The sequence below is a fragment of the Equus caballus genome, chromosome 6 (assembly GCF_041296265.1).
Source record: "Equus caballus isolate H_3958 breed thoroughbred chromosome 6, TB-T2T, whole genome shotgun sequence".
NCBI lineage: Eukaryota > Metazoa > Chordata > Mammalia > Perissodactyla > Equidae > Equus > Equus caballus.
This window is the reverse complement of record NC_091689.1, coordinates 8,483,344-8,502,681: the sequence shown is the minus strand read 5'-3', so window position 1 is coordinate 8,502,681 and position 19,338 is coordinate 8,483,344. Positions and strand designations below refer to the sequence as shown.

Below are 19,338 nucleotides of genomic sequence, written 5' to 3'. Positions count from 1 at the left end.
AGAAAAAGGTATTAAATGTCCATTTTTTTCTATGTTGTTAATCATGGTACCATCTTCATACAAATGCAGTACAATGGAGAATAAATCAGCTCTTCCATTCACAGCAGTCCTGGATATACATATGGATTTGAGGACCCTTCTAACAACTTCTTGGCCACCTTGGGCTCTGAGATTCAGAGGTTGGAAATCTGCTTTCCCTATAAACCATTATGATTTTCAGAAGAAAATCCCAATGACTAATCATATGAGCTCTAATCAAGAGGCCAGGTCTCTCTAATTCCTGGTTTCAAAAGAGTTCTTTCTTAAATTTAGTATATTCTAATGATATAATTTGACACTCACATTTAGGGCAAAAATATTCTGGATATGGAATTATTATGTGCCCAAGTAATACGTGTTCATTACAGACAAATGAAAAATACAGATTAAAAAGGAGACAAATTTTAAATCACCTATAATCCCATCATCCAAAAATAATTTGTTAGCATCGTGCTGCCTATTAAAATGCAAATCATATCTATAATTTTTTGTTGTAACAAAGGAGGACTCTTGCCCTGTACTATTTTGTATCTTGCACCCCCTCCCACAGTATAGAGCAAACACTGTCTCAGTCACTAAATATACTTCAACCACTTCATTTTTAAGGCCATAGCGAGGAATTCCATTGAGCAGATGGGTGGTGATTTATGTAAGCATGTTTCTATTTGTGGACTTTTACGTTGGGCGCCTAGAGATCGCACCGAAGCACTTGCCCACGATGCCCAGACGACTAGAGATGACCGGAGGTTGGGGGATGACTAGCTGGCTGGACAAGGTTATAAGCACCCAGGGACCGTGGAAAGAGGGTCAGCGAGGCCGCGGCCGACGGAAAGTAAGGAGCCTAAGGAGTCGGGTTTGTGAGCGCCGCGAGGCAGAGGGCGCGTCATACCCAAGGGCAAGGGGCGCCGAATGGGTGGAACCCGAAACCCACCCTACTGGAGCGAGACCCCAGGCCCCCGGTGGCGGCGGGCGGTCCAGGCCCGAAAGCTGATGCGCCGCCGCTCTGCATCGACAGAGGGCGCTGAGTCCACAGCAGTTCTCAGTGGGCGGGTCCCAGCTGCCGGCCAGATGTGGACAGCTGGACCGCGGGAGACACGAGCTCCATCCCAGTCCCTGCAGACCCGCAGGCGGGAGGAGAGCAAAGAAGGGATGGCAGGGGGCAAGAGTGGTGGCAGAAAACCCCACCGTCGCTTACTCTGCAAGCTCCCGGATTGCCTTCCCTTGTGGGGCAGAAGGAGGGAGCCTCCCGCCCAGAGGGGGCGCCGTTCTCCGATTGCCACAAAAGTGCGGTACAGGCTGGCAGCTGCCCTGGCGCTGGCTCAGCAAGACATGGCCGGGTCCACGGGCCGGGCGCCAGGCCAAGACAGACCCACGCGACCGTCTGCGGCGGGAAAGAGAGCCGGCCTGAAGGGCTTTGAACTTGAGTACCCAGCCAGCCCTCGACTCCAGACGCCCCAGCATCCACACGCAGATCCTCCCTGCATTCTTTCTGCCCTGGGTGCGGTGTGCATTCTAGGAGAGAGAAACTGAGGCACAGCAGGACAGAGCACTGAGCAGATCCCTCCTCCCCATACTGTCTAGAATGGAGAAGAGAAACTGAGCTAGAGGGCCGCAGCCTTCAGCTCCACTTAAGGACCCCGGGCCGGGGACAACCCCAGGGACCCCGCCCCCTTGACCTGCCTGCTGTCCCCACCCTCGGCCGCTTCCGGGAGTCCGGAGTAATCAGCTGCTGCGCGCGGCTGTAATTGGCGGTGCAGGCCCTGCCTGGCCGCGGACCGGCGGGCGGCGCAGGGCGGCCGAGGGGCTTAATTGCAGGGCTTCGGGTCGCAGTCGGGACAGCAGCTCTGCTTGGGAGGAAGGGGACGGACACTTAGCTCGGCGAGCCCAGCCTCGGGGGAAGCCAAAAGACCTTCGGCTCGGTAGTCGGGGATCCCTTCCCCGGAAACTGGGGGTTGGGGGGCTTGAACCTTAGCTAGAGTGCGGGAGGAGGAGCGGGACGTCTCCGGAGAGCTAGGCGAGGGGCAGATTCCAAACTCCCACCCCAACCGCAGAAGCCCTGGTTAGTCTCGTCCAAGACTCCTCCCTCGTCCTGACCGCCCCCCCCCCGCTCCCCTTTCTGCCGCCCCCGTCACCCCCCTTCCTGTATCCCCAGGGCGCTCCCACCCTGGGGAAGAATGTGCCCTCCTAGCGCACCCTCGCCATGGTAACGGCACACCCCCACCCCCGCGCACCGCAGCGGCCCGGCCTGGCCCCGAGGGCGGCTAGAAAAGGGGGGTGGGCGCCTCCCAGCCCCGGGGACACACCTCGACTGCCCTGGTTGCCGCAGCAACCGGGGGCGTTTCGAAGTGCGCAGCCGCTAAGTGGCCAAGGGCTCTTCTCACTATCCCTCACCCCTCTAAATCCACCAGCAGAGGACCCTGGCTCCAGGGAGAGACTGCCCCCCCCCCCCGGTTGGACAAAGTCCAGAGAGGGATCATGGGGTGTCCCAGCTTCCACGCGCGGCAAGCCTCGGGAGCAAAGGCAGCCTGAGGGCCCCAGAGAGCCCGGAACCTGAAAAGGGATCCCCCTGTCGCCAGCCCGTCCCCCTCCCCCAGCAGAGCCCGAGGGGGGCGCTGGCAGCAGGAAGCCAGGGAAGGGCCCGGAGGCGCGCAGGCCCCACAGCGGAGCGGTGATTACAGGGACCTGTCCCTCCCGCCCCCGGCTCCCACTCTCATTAAGTCATTTTTTCCCCTGTTGGAAAGTCCCCGTGCCTTGAGCGCAGGGGTTGGGGCGACCGCAGGCAGCTGCCGGCAACCACATGAGAAGGGGGGTGGGAGGGGAGCAGGGGGGCCGCGACTAGGGCCTGGCCAGGCTCCAACGTGGAAGGCCCCCTGCCGGGGGCTAGCTGGGGGCGCATTAATTTGGGGCAAGGACGGGGAGGGCCCGGATGCCCCTGACCTTGCTTCTCACCCACCAGCGCGCTCCTACCTACAGCTGCCAAGGCCTCTACCTTTCCCTTTCCCATCCTCTCTTTTCCGACCTGCGACCTTGGGCGGCTGAAAAGCAGGATGCCTGGGTTCTGATCCCCACCTGAGTCTGGCTGCCTCTCCCTGACCCTTAACCCCACCACTGCCTGCTGATCTGTCCGCCACCCTCTTTCTCTGTTAGTTCCCTCCCCTCCTCCCGTCGGGGCCAGCCAGGCTCCAATAGACGGGATTATTTTTTCCTCCTGTAAGGAGGTGAGCCAATGTCCATCAAGGTGAAAGGTGTTGGGGGCGGGACCGTTCCGCCCCTCTGAATGATCTCTGATCCACGTTCCGTTCTCATGTCTGAATCTCAAGCCTGGTCCTCCCCACTCTGGGGGCAAGTTCTTCCTCCCATCTACCTCCACCGTCCCACTTTATTTCAGCCCATTTCCCCTATTTCTGAACAGCGCACTGATTCCTGCCTTGTCCTTCAGCCAGTGTGCATAAGCCCAGTCCCTCTTGGGCCCCATTTTCCTGACGTTCAGGGCCCTTATCAAGTCCCACACACCCCTTTTCAATTGCCAGGTCCAGCTCTGGTCCCGGGACTCTGGTCAGCTTCTGGCACAGAGAGAGGACAAGGGTAGGCAACACCCTATTTGTTCCTTCCCCAACTTTTCCTCACTTCCTTTATGCAGGCCATCATGCATCAGATCACCACGACTTGACTTGACAGGAACTTGTCCCCTCCCCTACAACCGGGTGTCCAGCCCCGTGCCCCACCCCGCGGCCCACCCCTCCCTCTTAGAGGCAGCGGGCTCTGCAGTGTTTCTGCTCCTACCTCATCCCAGCCCTGATCCTATAGCTCTCATCTTCAGTCTCTCCTCCCCCAGCTCTGTCCTCCGTAAGCCTGGAAGGCAGAGGAGGGTGAGGCCAAAGCTAATGCCATAGGTGGACAGTGCTGGAGGTGGGGGTGCCCCCCCCCCCAGGCCTCCATTCCCTCCCTTCCCTCCTCCTCCCTGGATGGGAGGGAGGAAGGGGGTAGGAACCCAGCCCCCACAGCTCTCTCCTGGGTGAACAAGAGGAAAGGAATGAGGCAGGTGTGTCTGGCTGCTCCTGCCTACCCCTCCTCCGGGGGGACTCTCACCCGCCTGCCAGTGGGGCTGTCTTTTGGGGGATGGGGAGAGAAACCCTGTCCTCCACAGAGGCAGCGGAGCTAAGCCTGTGGAAGGCCCGGCTGCCTTAGGCATGTCTGGGAGCTGCTGGATGCAGGCAGTCGGAGGGGAGGGGGCTGAGGGCAAGCTAGTGAGGGCAAATCTCCCAGCTAGGGCATCACCATGAGAGCCTCCTTTCCTTCTCGCCCCTACCAGGGGCAGGGAGACGTGGGGCAGAGCTGGGGAAACATGGGGATTCGTGTAGGCTGGCAATTGGGAAAAGAAATGAGACTTCATCTTTGGTTCATCAAGAAGGGTGCCATTCTGGGGTAAAATGAGGCAGCAGGATCCTCAACTGCGAGCAGCAGGAGGCCTGGATGCAGTAAGTGAGGCGTTCTTTCCCAGGCCTCCTGACCCCACCTCCCTCTCCACTGCCCTCCTCCTTGAGGGTCTGTTCCAGAAAAAAATCAGGTCTGAGAGCCAAGGAGAGGGCAATCCTGGTCCCAAACTGCCAGCTCAGCGGTGTTCCTATGGGGGTATGGAGGGGAGGCTTGCTGACCCCCCAAGGGGCACCCTGAGCTGGGAAGCTGCCGGCACAAGAGGCCCAGGAAGGATGTCCGCCCACCCTCAGCCTTACTTACATACCCCACCTCCCCTGCCTGGACTCAGAGAGACCAGAATCCAGACAGTGAGTCTCCAGGCCCTCCCCCGCCACCCTCCTCCCAGCCACACCTCCTAGCCCCACCTGCTCCCCCGGGGCGCTGGGCTGGCTGGGTTGAGCTGGGTCTTGCCCAGGATTACTACTCTCAGAGTGCCTCCTGTCTCTGCTGACGGGTGCTGCTCTGCACCGCCACTCGTCCTGGCTTGTGGCAGAGGGCTCAGGCACGAGGTGGACAGCTCTGGCATCAAGGGCTCCTGATCCAGCCCCTTGTCAACATCCCCACTGCCTCCATCTGGTCCAGGTCACATCTCTGGTTTGGAAGATGGCCATAGTTTCCTAACTACCCTCACCCTGCTGCACCCCCCCCCCCCCCCCCCCGCTGTCATCTTCTCCCCCTTCATTCAATTCCCCATACAGCAATCCATGTGGGAATCAGACCATGACACTCACCAGCTTAAGACTCTCTGAAGGTCCCCAATTCCTCTTAAATAAAATCCCAACTCCTTACCTTGGCCTAGAAGGACATGTGATGTGACCTTACCCCCAACCCACCTCCATCCCCTCCCAGCTCCTCTCCTGCTAATCTGCCCTTCGATTTCTTTACTCCAGTTACACTCTTTTCTGTTCCTCCTGAGAAGGACATCATTCTGGCCTCAGAGCTTTTGCATTCGCATGGCCTCTGCCTGGAAAGCCCTTCCCCTCAATCTGTGCATGGCTGTCCCCATCATGCAGGTCTCAGTATGAGTATCACAACTCAGAGAGGCCCTCCCGGACCAGCGGCTTTATCTAAAAGGGGACCCCACTCCCCACAAATCACTCTACACCCAGCACCTTGCTTTATTTTCTTCATGGCACATAGCATTGTCTGAAATGACCTTGTTTGTGTATTTACTTGTTTATTGTCCATCTCCCCCAGCCAGAATGTAAACTCCAAGAGAGCATGTGCTGTGTCTCTCTCATTCACATCTGTATCCCCAGTACCCCTCGGCCCCCACAGAGTGCCAGGCCACAAAGAGTGCAAAATAAATATTTGTCAAATGAATGATGAGGGGCAGAGGCTGGTGGGGGTGGGGGTCTGAGGCCTCCACAGAATCACGTCAGCTCAACGATGTCCATTTCTTCTTTTTAATCCTCCTTCTCCTGCCCATCAGCTTCCATTCATTCCCTCCCACTCCTGGGGAAGGGGTGAAGGGATGAAAGGAGACAGGCCCAGGGGCTGCCGGGCTGAAACTTGCTCTAGGGTGTGGAGCAATCTCCAGCCCAACTGAGCTATCTGAGTTGGGGCAGGGAGCCCACAGAAGTGAGTGGTGGGCTCCAGGTGATTGCAGACTTGACGACCCTTGGGGCTGGGAGGTTCTTATAAAATCATTGATCCAACCTCCCCCCCAGGAGCCAGGGCGACCCTGCCAGGCCAAGATGGCAAGCCGCGGAGGGCCAGGCTCAGGGAGGGGAGCCTTCCGCTCACTTGCAGACGCTGACCCACTCGGTGATGCGGCACTCCTCGCAGACCACGAAGCAGCACCAGTGGAAGCGGCAGTGGCAGCGCTCGCTGCGCGTCTGGCGCAGGATGTTGTGGCCTCGGCCGCAGCACATACTGCCACAGCCGTCGGGGCCCGTGCTGCTCTTGTTGCACAGGCGGCCCACGGTGCCCGCCGAGTCCAGGCGCGGCTCGCGCTCGCAGAAGTCGGGCGACTTCTCGAAGTAGACGAGGTCGGCGGGGCTGGCGCGGCGCCGCGGCCCCGGGACGCCCGGGGCGGGCGACGGTGCCCCCGCGGGGCCGGGCTCCAGCTGGCCGCCGTTGCGGTTGTGCGGCCGGATGAGCGTGGCGCGGTGGAAGCGGCTGCGCAGCAGCGCCCCCACGGCGCGGAACTCCGGCGTCACCTGCCAGCACGTCTTGAGCTGGCAGCTGCCTGACGTGCCGTGGCACTTGCACTTCCGCCGCATGTTCTCCATCACCGCCTGCAGAGGGAGGCACGGGGAGGGGTGACGTCCACGGCCAGCCCCACTGCCCTCCTCCCAACGACTGGCCTGCGAGAATCTCAGAGGCTTTTGAAACCAACTCCCATTGAACAGCAGCAAAAGCTGAGGCCCGAAGCGGGGCGGGGGGGGGGGGGGGGGGGGGGAAGGGGGGGGAGGCGGGCAGGAGAAGAGCCCTACCTGCTCTTCTGCGCTCCCACCCACCTCCCACCAGGCCAGGCCCTGGGGGAATTCCCTCCTTCCTGCTCCTCTCCTCTCCCGCCTGCCTTTTCAGCAGCTGCAGGGGGCCCTTGGGGCTGGAGGCTGTTGCTTCCTGAGGGGGGATCCCAGATCCTCAGGGAAATTCCCTCTCCTTCCACCCCTCGGGTGGGGGCCAGGAGCTGGAGGGTGCTGGCCCAATATATCCCAGCCCCAAAGCCTCTGGCCTCGCTCCAGGCTGTGACTGGGGGGCTGTGGAGGGTCTGAGAAAGCCCCTTTTCCTCCTCCAGGCCCTGCAGCCCTTTGCAGGGAGCCTAAGGAGGAGGGTAGGGGCTGGGGAGACTTCCTGCCCCACCCCCTTTATACGGGCTGGGGCTTATTCTGCCCAGCACTGAGTGTTCTACCTGAATACAGAAGGGGACCCAGAGAGCTAGTCCCCCGGCCCAATGGAAGTGGAGAGGTTCCCAGGCCCCCAAGGGAGGTAGTCCTGGGAACACAACCTACCCACCTCCTGCCCAGCTCTCAATCTGCTCTGGAGTCACCTCCCAAAGAACCCCTTGGCATCCTCCTCACCAGAGACCCCAGAGGAAGTGGCCACATCCTCCTTTCCCCTACTCCACTGCGAAAACACCCCCAGGTGGGGAGAGCAATGATCTGGGGGCCCTCAAACCTGGGCAGTAGGGCCCTAAGACAGGGAGCCTGCCCCTCCAAGTCTTAAAGGGCCCCGCAGCTTGTGTGTGCAGCCTGTGGTGTCAGCACCATGTGGGAACCAGCCCAATGCCTCCTCTAGCCAACAGCCCCAGAACATCTGCTTCCCACAGGCAGCAGCCATTAATTAACCAGTTTAACGAGGAGGAGGAGGAGGAGGCCTGTTGGTCTGGGCTGGGATAGTATCGAAGCTTGGGAAAAGAGCTGCACAGAGAGGACAGGGCTGGGTGGGAGCTGGACGTGACCCGAGGGAGTATATGCCGCAGTTTACCTCACCTCTACATCAGGATGGGAAGAGCCGAATCAGCTCAGAGTCCTTGTGGAAAGAGAAGGTGAACCGGCCTGGACTGAGAGGCCAGGAGAAAGGGAAGTGAGATGGAGACAGTGCCAGCCAGAGTGAGGAGAAGCCAGAAACAAGGCCTGAGCAGGCCGGGCAGGCCGGGCAGGACTGGAGAAGGGAGGGGACCCAATGGCCTGGAAAGGAGGGAGCTGAGCTACCACGAGGGCTAAGGAGGCATCTCAGTGCAGGCATGCACAGAGTGGAGACTACCCTGTGAGCGGAGGAGCACGGAGCTCAGAGGAGCTCAGAGCTCAAGGGCCCAGGATGAATCCTGCCTCTTCCACTTTGTCCTACTCACATCACCTTGGGCTAGCTTAGTCTCCCTGTGCCTCAGTTTCCATATCTTAACATGAGGTTAATAACCGTACCTTCAAGGTAGTTGTAAGGAGGCGAATATATATAACCAGGCTAATATATGCACTAACTGCTCTGGACAGCGCCTAACACACAGTAGTCAACAAAGGCAGGCTAATAGTGCTTTCCTTTCTTTCTTCTCCTTTTGTTTTTTCCCAGATGAGTGACCTTTGAGGTAGTATGCACATTTGAGGGCAGAGGAGAAGAAGGAAGCAACCGTAACCCAGTACCGCAGGAGGGGAGTCCCAGCAGAAGAAGACAGAACCACAGAAGAGGGGTTTTCTGCACGATCCAGTGCAACCTTCTCCCTTTATAGGGGAGGAGACAGAGGGGCGGAGCCAGGCCTAGACCCCTGAGGTCTGAGAGCGCCTCCACTGCTCACCACAGGAAATGGGAGGAGCAGGCGGCTCAGCAGAGCATGAACTCATCCAGGGAGGGACTGTCTCATCCCTGTATCCCCAGGCGAGTCCAGGGCCTGGCGCACAGTAGGTATCCAACGCACGTTTGTTGACTGAATTAGCAAGGGGCAACGAGAAAGTTGCTGAGTTAGGGGGAGCAGTGTGGTCCTCAGGGAGAGGGAACCTGGGGGAGGGGAGGAGCCCTAGGCAGAGGGATTCGGAGCAGGCGGGGGGGGGGGGGGGGGGGGGGGGGGGGGGGTGCCGCTCTCACCTGCCTCCCCACTCGGTTGTTGTGGAGCCTCATGCGTGCGTGGATGTCTCTGTGCGGCTCCCGGGAGTCCAGAAAGTCCTTAGAGAAGCGCTCCCCGAAGCCCACGTCAGGGCTGCAGCCGCCCCACTCCCAGGAGTCCTGCAGGCCGGGGCTGGCGGGGGGCAAGGCTGGGTGCTCCGGGACTCCGTGGCTCAGCCCCTTACCGCGCTGCAGCGCGTCCAGCTGCAGGCGATGCAGCTTCCGACGGAAGGCCTCCTCGTCCCCGCGCCGGGACGCGTCGCAGCCACACGCCTTCAGCTTCCCCAGGGCACACGCGTTGGACACCGCGTGCACGACGCCGGCCGCTGCGATGGCGTAGGCGAAGGCACTCTCTCGGAAACCTGCGGGTAGAGATCCACGAAGCTAGGTTCTGATGGGCCTGACATCCCATCCTTTGGCCCTCCCTGCCCGACCTTCTCGCCATACCTAGGGAAAACGGAGGCCCAGCGTGGGGGGAAGGTCTGGTACAAGGACATAAAGAGGGGCAGAAATCACACCAAAAGTTGTGCACACAGCATGGGATGGGGGAGGTCACCCGGATAGCCCTCCTTTGTTGCACTCCCTTCCGTTTCATTAATATCACCCTTGGCAAGCTCACGATTTGTGTCTATAGCTCTCCTGTTCGACAGAAAGTATCTAGTAATCATTCTTTTTAAGATCAGAGACTTAATCAATTACCTTTCACGTGATATTTGCAATTTTTTAAAAAGAAGGCAAAATTTGACCAAAAGAATAAATTACCAGGATGGAATTCCAGGCCTCAGGAGATGTTAATGGGCAGAAGGGTAAGTAAGAGGAGATGTGTCCCCCTAAAGCTCCGGGCCCCAAGATTGCCTGCCTGGTGCCACCCCCTTAGGACCACCATAGAACAGTCTCTGATGGCCAGATTTGAGAGGCAGAGAAATGAGCCAGCAGAGCCTATCCACCGGACATCCCTGAAAGGCTGCTCTGAAAGGGCCCTGCCCGGCTGCCCTGCCTGCGGCTGGTGGAGGCCAGCTGACGAGGTGGTTGAAAGGATGCTGGAGGTGAGCCAAGCGCCCTGCACTGGGTCAAGCATATAGGAGTGGTGAAAACTGAGAGGGAAGGGCGAGCTAAGGGAGATATCCTCCCCGAGATGCTCAGGGGACACAAAGACTCCCTGAAGAGCCACACTGAGGGGCCCAGGGCTGGGCCAGCCTGGCCACTGACTTGTCCACACTGCTTTCCTCCTTGGTGTTCCCATCCTGAGCCACCCTCTAGGAAGGCCCTGGTAGGTCTGGGCGGGTGGCTGAGGTAGGCTTACTTGCAGAGGAGGGTTTGGCTCCCAGATCTCCAAGCTGCTGCTTGCTTATTCTGCATCTGAGAAAGGACCAGCTAGGAGTAGGGTCTGAACTGGCAAGGGTGGGCACTGGGAGAAGCCAAGGGCAATAATAGCCCCACACAAGGAGGAGAATCTACCTGCGCCATGGGCCCTATAGGGGAAGCTCAGAACCTGGCCAGAGGCTGATGGCTGTGGGGAGGCCAGAGAGTCAGAGGAAAAATCTCTGGGTCCTCCCACCCCAGCATCAAACACTGGGAGGACAAACTCTCAGGGGTCTCACAGATCCCAGGGAGCCAATCAGGACTGGACAGAGACCCTAGTCCAATCTGCCAGCTCACTCTGTGCATCACAGGGTTCTGTCCTCCTCTCCCTGCGCAGCCAAAAAAAAAAAAAAAGACAAGATGTGTAGTAGTTAAGAGTATGCACTCAGGAGCCAGATTACCTGGGTTAAAATCTTGGCTCTTCCACTTACTAGCTGTTAATAGCTATGTGACCTTGGCCATATAACTTGACCTCTCTGTGCCTCAATTTTCTCATCTGTAAAACAGGGTTGTTATTATCTGCCTCATTATTGTTCCAAGAATTAAATGAGTTTGTAAATTTAAGGTACACAGCATAGTACTTTTCACATAGTAAGTACTACATAAACATTAGCTACTATTGAGAAGTTCTTTCTGCTGTCTGACCTCACTGACTACTGCCGCAGTTTCAGGCCATTTCTTCTTGTTTCCCCTAATCAGGGACAGAGCTCAGCAGCTCATGCCCCACTCGAGAATAAATCACTTGCACCACCAGAAGCCCACAAAGCAGACTGTCCCTCTCTGTCTTCTCCTTCCAGCTTGTGGCATCTCAGGACCTTTCCCATAAGGAGCCCAGCTATGAGCAGACATGAGGGGATGGCGATTGGGCTGGAGCCCTCAAAGGGGATGCTGAGAATTGGTGGGAGTGGCCGAGGAGTAGACACTGCTCTGGGAGGTGGGGCCCAAGGGAAAGGAGGGCAGACTCAAGCTGGGGAGCACAGCCTGTGTTCATCTCTTGCCTTTCCTCTGCGGAACTCTGAGCACTCCTCTTATTGCTGGACAATGGCAATACTCAGGTCTCCAGAGGCAGCCGAGGCCTCAGAAATCAGCCCCCAGCACACACACACCGTGAAAAAGGGGGATGCCAAGGTCACAGGGGTTATGGAGCTGGACTCAGCCCCAGCTCTCCCAGCTCCCAGGCCTGGCAACTTTCTGCCGGAGGACATTTGGCTCTAGGGAAGCTGAGTAAGAACCCCAGGTAGCCCCATTCCCAGCTCCTAGGTCCAGTCTACACATGGGACCAGGAAAGAGCAAGAGGCTGGTCCAGGGGATGCTCTGGGCCGACCACCGTCTCCCAGGCTCTGTTACATTCAAGGGCAGGCCTGGAGGAATCTAGAGAAATGTAGCCCACAGCCTGCGGAGAACACCCTACCCACCCCGGGCCACGAAAGACAGGGTCCCAGGGCCTCGGGCAGTTGTCACAGCCACGTGTAGGGATGGCCAGGCAGGGCTTGTGTGGCCATCCTCTGCTCCAAGCATCCAGGCCTCAGAGAAGTCCAGCCCACTGGGTCTGCCCCCAGTTCCCATTCAGGGCCCCAGTTTCGGTCCTGGCCTCAACTGTCTGGGGCAGACGCAGGCACTGTGCCATCTGGCCAGCTGGAAGAGGAGAGGGGCGGGGCCATGGCCAGCTGGGCTGCCCGGAGCACTGGGGGGGCTCGTTAAGACGCACAATTAGCTGCCTTGCCTTTGATCTGGGACAGGGACTGCCAGCATCTAAGTGGAGTCAGCTGCTGCAGCCAACGGCCAGGAAGGGGCTGGGGGAGGAGGTTTGAAGGGCAGGGGAGTGTGGAGGAGAGAGGATTCAGGGCTCAGTGGGAACCAGGAGGGATTAGAGAAGCTTGAGCCCCACCCATTTGAGTCAAAGAGGGAGGGAAGAGGAGAGGTCTGGTCTCTGTTCCCTCCACGCAACTAATCTGTGCACACTCATGCGCCTGGGCTGAGAGAGAAGGGAGAGAGTCGTGTGCATGTGGGAACACTTAGGGGTGACACTAAATATGGCTACACGTTTGCACAAACATGGATAGGTATTTGTGGGTGTATGTCAGTTTCATTTCTTGGACTACTCCTCAAAAGGGCCAGCTCACCTCTGGACACACGGTGGAAGATCATGGTGGCATTGTGGCTTGGGAGGCGGTATGGCAGGGCTTGAGGGCAATCTCTTAAAGTCAGCTGGCCTGCATTTGAGTCCTGGCTCTACAGCTCACTTAAAGCTGTGTGACTAATGGCAAGTTACCCAACCTCTCTTAGTTCATCTGTAAAATGAGAATAATAATGGGACCCACCACATGGGGATAATTCAAGGCTCCTAAAGTATAGATAAAGTGCTTTAGAAGAGTGCCTGACACACAGCAAGTACTTAATATGTATTGGCTAACTTATGGGGTACCATTAGAAGAATAGGACCTTAGGTGACCCTGAGACGTGATTGCCTGTGCCTCTGTCTCCCTATCTGAGCGCCACCACATACCCCAGGCCTGGAGGCCCAGCACAAAACCAAGACTCCCAGAGGATGAATGCAAAATGGAGGTGGGAGAAGAAGGAGCCAGAGCCTTGGAAAGCAGAGGCTGGACTCTCAAACTGCTGGCTTCCCCTGGGCTGGGCGCCTGGCTCCCTCCGCTGCAGGGCCCTGTACCTCTTTCCATCTATCCTGAATGGGTCTGGGCCTTAGGGAGGCCAGTACTAACCTGTGCAGGAGCTCCGGGACCTGCTCTGTGAATCTACTACACTCCCCTCCATCCAGCCCTCTCTGTTCTCTCATCCCTCTCTCTCCAGGGCCCGAAGCAGCCCCTTCCTCAAATCTCCCTCTGGTCCCTGCATCCTGAGTGAGAGATGGAGGGGTCCTCTAATCCTCACAATGAAGACCTCCCCTCTAGCAGATGTTCCGCCCAGCACCCCACCCACCCAGGTACCAACTGTCTGGTTCCTCAGAACAAAAAGCTGGTGATACCAGTGACCTTGACATTTAGATCACAGCTGCCCCTGGTCTGGGTAAAGCAGCCAGCCTGGGCTGAGGGGTCCTCCCACAGCTGTTTTCTGACTCTTTCTAGGCCCCTAGAGGCCCCTCTCCCTCCCCTCCAACCGCAGGTCCAGCCCCCCCTTTCCCCCCATGCCCTCTCCTTGGCTGGGTAAAGCCCTCTTCCTGCCCTGCCTTCCCAGGCTTGTCCACCCCAGATGCTCAAGCACCGACCCTCTCCCTGTATATCAGAACCCCATCCCTGCAGCCCAACCCATCTCAGGGAAGGCGCCAGGGCAATTAGATGGCAGGAACGGCATCAAGATGGAAGGTCCAAGGGACCACATCCTCCCAGCAGTCTCTGAATTTTAAACATGGCAGAACGTGCCTTCAGGAGAACCCCATGGCAGCCTCGGTCAGAAGAGGGGTCAGCGCCCTAATATTCCACATGGGGGAAACTGAGGTCACTTGACCTCACAATGGACAAACCATAGCTTGAAAAGAAGGGAGACTTGGGGAAGGACCCAGTCCAGGGGCTGGCTGCCACCAAGACTGGCCCCATGGGATTCAAATTTAGCTAGTTCTCCAGGGGATGAGCCAAGACAGACCAGGAAATGACCTTAGAGGAAGGTGAACCCGGATGTGGAGTGAGGGAGAAGCCGGTCGTGGAGCAGGGCGTGGCAATTTCTTTCCAGAATCCCAGAGGCTCCCCGAGGAGGGAGAAGGAGAAATGAGGTGTCCCAATGAGGCGACAGAAGCCACAGAGGTAGGGCGGTGTTTCGAGGCCAAAGGAAGGAGCCCAGCCCCGCTGCCAGAGCCCAGGAGCATCTGTCCCGCCCCCTCCCCGCGCTGGGCGCCGCCCCGGCCGGCTAGCCCCGGCAAGTCTCCCCCTTCCATCCCTAACCTCCCCCCAACCCGTCCCCCCAGCTCACCTCCCGCTTATTAAACTGCAGGTGAACCCGGGAGCGCCTGGCGCCTCGCCAACGCCGCGCGGTTCCACCGCTCGGAGCTCGCCCCCAAAGTTAACGTCCCCGTGTCCTCCACCAGGCCACACGGCCCTCACGCGGGCGAAGCGATCGGGACGCCTGGGTTCACTCAGTCTATAGGGGACAGGAGGACCAGAGGGGAAGAGGGGACATCGAGGCCGGGGAGAGGGATGAAGAGCTTGCTTTGGCTTGCCTCGCCTCACCCCAAGCGGCCGGGGTGAGAACCTCAGCGCCTGCCCGAGCCCCAGGGAGCGCCCCCGAAGCAAGGGCTTCGGCGTCAGCGCCGGGGTCCGAGCGCGGGAGGGAAAATGGGGCTGCGGGGAGCGCGGGCGCCCTGGAACCCGGCGTGGGAGCGGGCGCGCGGCGGCGGCGAGCGCCGGCCCGGCCCGGCCGCGGCATGAACGATGTGGGGGCCTGTCACTGCGTGTCGGCGAGCGGGGCTGGCCGCCCGGGGTCCCAGGCAGCCGCCCTTGCACCGCTGGCGCGCTGGGATGCGGCGGCGCGGGAGCGCGGGGCCGGGGCGGGGGCGCCCTCTCGGAGAGCCGCGCGGCTGGGGCCGGGAGCCGTCTGCCGCGGCCCGCGGGGATTAGTTCGCGGCTGCATGCCGCCACACGCGTCGGGCTGGGCTCGGCCGGGGAGAAACAGCGCCCCGGGCGCGCGGGGGAGGTAGGCGGGGGAGCGCGGGGGCGGGGCGGGCGGCCGAGGGCTGGGCTGCAGGAGGCCGGCTGGCCCCTGACTTGGGGGCCCGGGGGATGCAAAGAGGGGTCCTGGGGAAAAGGGAAAGGCCCCAGCTTTGTGAGTTCTTTCTGAAGTTGGGGTACATTAGAGTCTGACTCTCCCAGAAGCCTCGCGCCCCAATGCCAGAGTATAGAGGTCTCCTTCCTCCTCCACTGTCAACTCAGAATTGGACTAGTCCCAAGGAGCCAGGTCCCCACACTGTCCCACACCGGGTCCCTGCACTGTCCCACTCAAGCAGCTGAGAGCAGCAAACACAGATACCCAGCTAAGGCCCAGCCAGGAGACTGGACCGCCATCTTTCCCAAAAGACCCAAGTCAAGGCCTAGGATACCAGGGCAGGAGGTGGGTATGAGCGGAAATGAGTGACAAAACCTCCTGCCATCTCCAGCCCAAGCCACTCCAGGGATTGTCAGAGTGGGCCCTGGGTCACCCAGAAGTTGGGGAGGAAGGATAGGGAGTGGGCTGGGGCCTCTCTGAGTGAGGGGAGGAAGGGTTGGCAGGGCCCCCAGGCCTGCTGGGCAGGAGGCAGGCACACACTCAGTGCCTCTGATTCAGAGATGGTTTTCCCGGGTGGCGAGGATGACAGGGAGGCTGGTGGTATACCCACTGGGAAGAGTGTCTGAGGACATACAGATGGCTTTACCTTCTGTCACCTATACCATTTGGCAAAAGTCCCTGACCCCTTTTCATGATGATTCTGGGTACTTTATCATAGGCTTTCCATCCTAAACGCTGTTTACTAGGTAGAGGGTAAACTGAGGCAAGTGACAGATATGCCTATTTCCTGGGCCTGAGATCTGCTGTGTCGATGACAGGGCAGGATAACCCAGGAGTCGAGCTCTCAGGCACAGAACCTGCCGCCCTCAGCCCACACAGCCCAACCTGGGGCCACATCTGTCCTGTTTGACCCCCTTGGCCTTTCTGAGACCAGAAAGCGGCAGGAGAGCAACATGGCTGGCAGATGGGCCCCTGGAGAGGTTGCCAGCATGAGGGAGTGTGTTGGGGATGGCTGGCAGATAGGTTCTGGGGTGGGGGTGCTGGAAGAGGCGGGCACAGGGGCTAGGGTGAGGGGCAGCTACCTCTGCTGAAGATAGGACTCTCGTAGGGGATCTTGTTGCGAGTCTCGAGACTAGAGCAGTTCCAGCGCTGGTCCCGGAACTGGTGCTGGCACTCATGGATGGCGATCTGGATGCCCTGGATGGCCGAGGCAGCCACATCAGGGTGGCGCACACACACCTCCATCTGCCGCCTGCTCAGGCCCGGCAGGGTCAGGCACACCGTGTTGGCGTTGAGCACGGGCTCCGGGGGAAGGCGGAGGCCCAGGATGTCGTTGGGTGCCGACCTGCAGGTGTGTGGGGTGGGGGTGGGGATAGGGGTGGGGGTGGGTGAGTGTTTTGGGGGGCTAGGAGGGCCCCATCTAACAATACACACTCTGTCCCAAAGGCCATAATCCCTGTGTGCTAACCCCTGCTTTCGAAGGTTGGGCCCATCAGTATACCCCTAAAGCATTCTCATTAACTTGACCTTCTCGCCGTCATCCAGTCCAACACAACCCACCCAGCTGCACAGCTATACAGGTAAACGTGCAAATGCGCACACATCCGGGATGCCCACTCACAAAGTATTCCATAAGCACATTCCCAGGTGTCAATGCTCACAGATGCGGTGTCCCCAGGAGACACTCCCAAAGGCATGTCTCAGACGGTCACATTCTCGCAGACACACTTCTGCACACATTGAGGTGCACACAGCCTTAAGAACACTTACACACATGCACACTTCGTCACACATAGTTACACATACACACAAAGACACAGGTACACACACGTGTTCATCTTGATCATCATACATTGATCCATGAGCTCTCACATTCACACACATGTGCACAAACAGACTGCTGTTTACAATACAGCTCACTGGGCTGCCTTGATCACACACACACACACACACACACACACACACACACCCTCCAGCTGCAGTCTCTCATTGACCCCACCTGGGCTATTCCCTTCCAGCTCCCCTGCCCCTGCCCCCTGGATCACCAAGGGGAGAAAGGTAGTGGGAGCTTACTCCCAGGGTGGGAGTGCATGCCCCGGGCATGGCAGGGACTCCAGGTCAGCAAGTGCTCCCCACACACACACACCTTTCCTTTCTAGTAGCCATTACTCTGCTGGGCACTGCACTGTCTCCCTGAAATGCCCATATTCTGTCACCAGTTCAACCCCCTCCCACGAGGGCACTGTCTTTCACTGGGCACCAGCACTCTCCTGCGACACTGTCCCTCCCTCCTTCCAGGGTCCCCTGGCCCAGCAGAAGCGCCAGCGGCTCCTTTAGCTGGGGGTCCCAGCTCTCCAGGAGGGCGGGGCATAAGGTGAGGGCTCACCTGGGCACGGCGGCAGCCAGCAGCAGGAGGAAGAACAGGAGCGCGCAGAGCGCGGGCCGCGGCTGGGGCCGAGGTCGGAGCCGCAGCCTGGGGCAAGGGTGGGTGCTGCCCATGGCGCGCGGGCCGTGACGGGCCGGGAGTGGGGGGCTCACAGCCCGGCTGGACCAGCGAGCCAGGGGCGACGGCGCATGATCCGCGGGGGTCGGGGCGGCTGCGACACACAGCTCCGACTCGGGTCACGGCTCCAAGAGCAGACGGCGCCCGCCTCCCCGCTCCATGGGGCAGCGCCCCCGGGCACCGCCCTCGGGGTGGGGGGGCGGGCAGGCGCACCGGGCACCTCCTGGCACAGGGGTCCGGGGAATTTCCCAAGGCCCCCCCTGCGACAACTCCCGGTGCCTCTAGAGGGTAAGGGGGGCCCGGAGGTGCTGCGGGCTGGGAACGAGAGGCTGGGGTGCCAGGGAGCCCCCCCCAGCGCAGCGCCGTGAGCCTGCGCTTCCGAGGGCGGGCGAGGCGGGCCAGGGGGTGTGGGGGGGGGGCCGCGCTGTCTGTGCCCGGCCCCACCGCCCAGAGAGAGAGTGACTGTCCCGGCTCAGGGAGCTCTGCCGCCTCCCCTTTCCTGCCCCCCCAGTAGAGTGTCTTAGGGCTCTACCCCACGTGACGTCACGACGCGGGGGGTGTGGAGGCGTGGACGCATCCTGAGGCCACTGCGTCCGCTCTGGACTCGGGGTGGGGGCGGCCGCGCGGAGGGCGGGGGAAGGAGAGGTGTGGGGGTCTGTGCGCGCGTGCACGGGGAGGTGCCAGTGCGCTGGGATCGCTGGTCTGTGTGGGACGGTTTGTATTACTGCGAGGTGTGTGTGCCTGGCTGAGACGCAGCTGCTGGGGAGCCGTCCCCCCCAATATACACACCTGCAGGGGCTCAGGGGAGGGGTTGGCCCCTCTGCTCGCCTCCCCCACCTCAGAAGGGACTTCCCGGGCTTGGCTGGTAAGACAGGTGTGGGGTCCTGCAAAGAGCTTTGCCAGCCTCTGAATCTTGCTCTCCTTTGCAGTGTGACCTTAAACAGGTGCCACCCTCTGGCCCTTTGTGGAAGGAGGTTAGTGAGGCCCACCTCATCGTCAGTGAGCCTATGAAGGTAGACGTGCTGGGACTCCAGGAAATGCTTGTCTGGGAGAAAGCACGGTGGGGTGGCATATTCTGGGAGAAAGGATTAGAGGGTCTTTTAATCCTAAAACTGTGCTTTGAGGTCATCTTATTTTGCCCCCTTTTACTTCACAAGAAAATATTGAGGCTCAGAGAAGGTCATGACTTACTCAAGGTGACACAGCCAGTTAGCAAAAGAGCTGGAACTGAACCGAGTTCTCTGAGCACAACAGCAGAGCCCAACTCCGAATACCACTTGCTCTGGACCTCCTGCGGATGCTCCAGGGCTTGCCTGGGCCCTGCCACCTGTACTTGGTCCACTGGGAACTCCCCAACACCAGCCTCCTGGCTCAGGCCCATGCCTCTCTAGGCTCCCTTTCTGTCCCCCTGCCCCAGCCGAACCCCGGGCCCGCCTCCGTCTGTGGGGAGTGTGCTGGACCCCAGCAAGGGCCTGAGAGCTGGAGGGTTAGGGGACAGAGGCTCTGGCTTCTGTTTCTGATTTTAACTTGGGCCCTGATAGTGAATCCTACTCCCCCTGTGGCCTTAGCATCCTCCTCTGTAAAATGGGCACAGGTCTCCCCCTCTATATACACGCCTCCCTCCCACCCTCACTGCCCCCTCTCTCTGAGGAGAGCCCCTCCTGGTTTAAGGACAAAACTCCCCGAGCCTCTGGGCTCAG

At 59.6% G+C, this 19,338-nt stretch overlaps 1 protein-coding gene across 1 annotated transcript; it reads right to left on the bottom strand.

Annotated features, from left to right (window-relative positions):
- Window positions 1–5,675: 5,675 nt before the first annotated feature.
- WNT10A (Wnt family member 10A) lies at window positions 5,676–18,172 on the bottom strand. Its single transcript, XM_023642354.2, has 4 exons — window positions 17,522–18,172; window positions 16,218–16,480; window positions 9,043–9,422; window positions 5,676–6,755 (listed from the first exon to the last, which is right to left on the bottom strand). Exons 1-4 carry the CDS (start codon window positions 17,632–17,634, stop codon window positions 6,258–6,260), a joined length of 1,254 nt encoding a protein of 417 aa, XP_023498122.1. The 5' UTR covers window positions 17,635–18,172; the 3' UTR covers window positions 5,676–6,257.
- Between the last annotated feature and the right edge of the window lie 1,166 nt (window positions 18,173–19,338).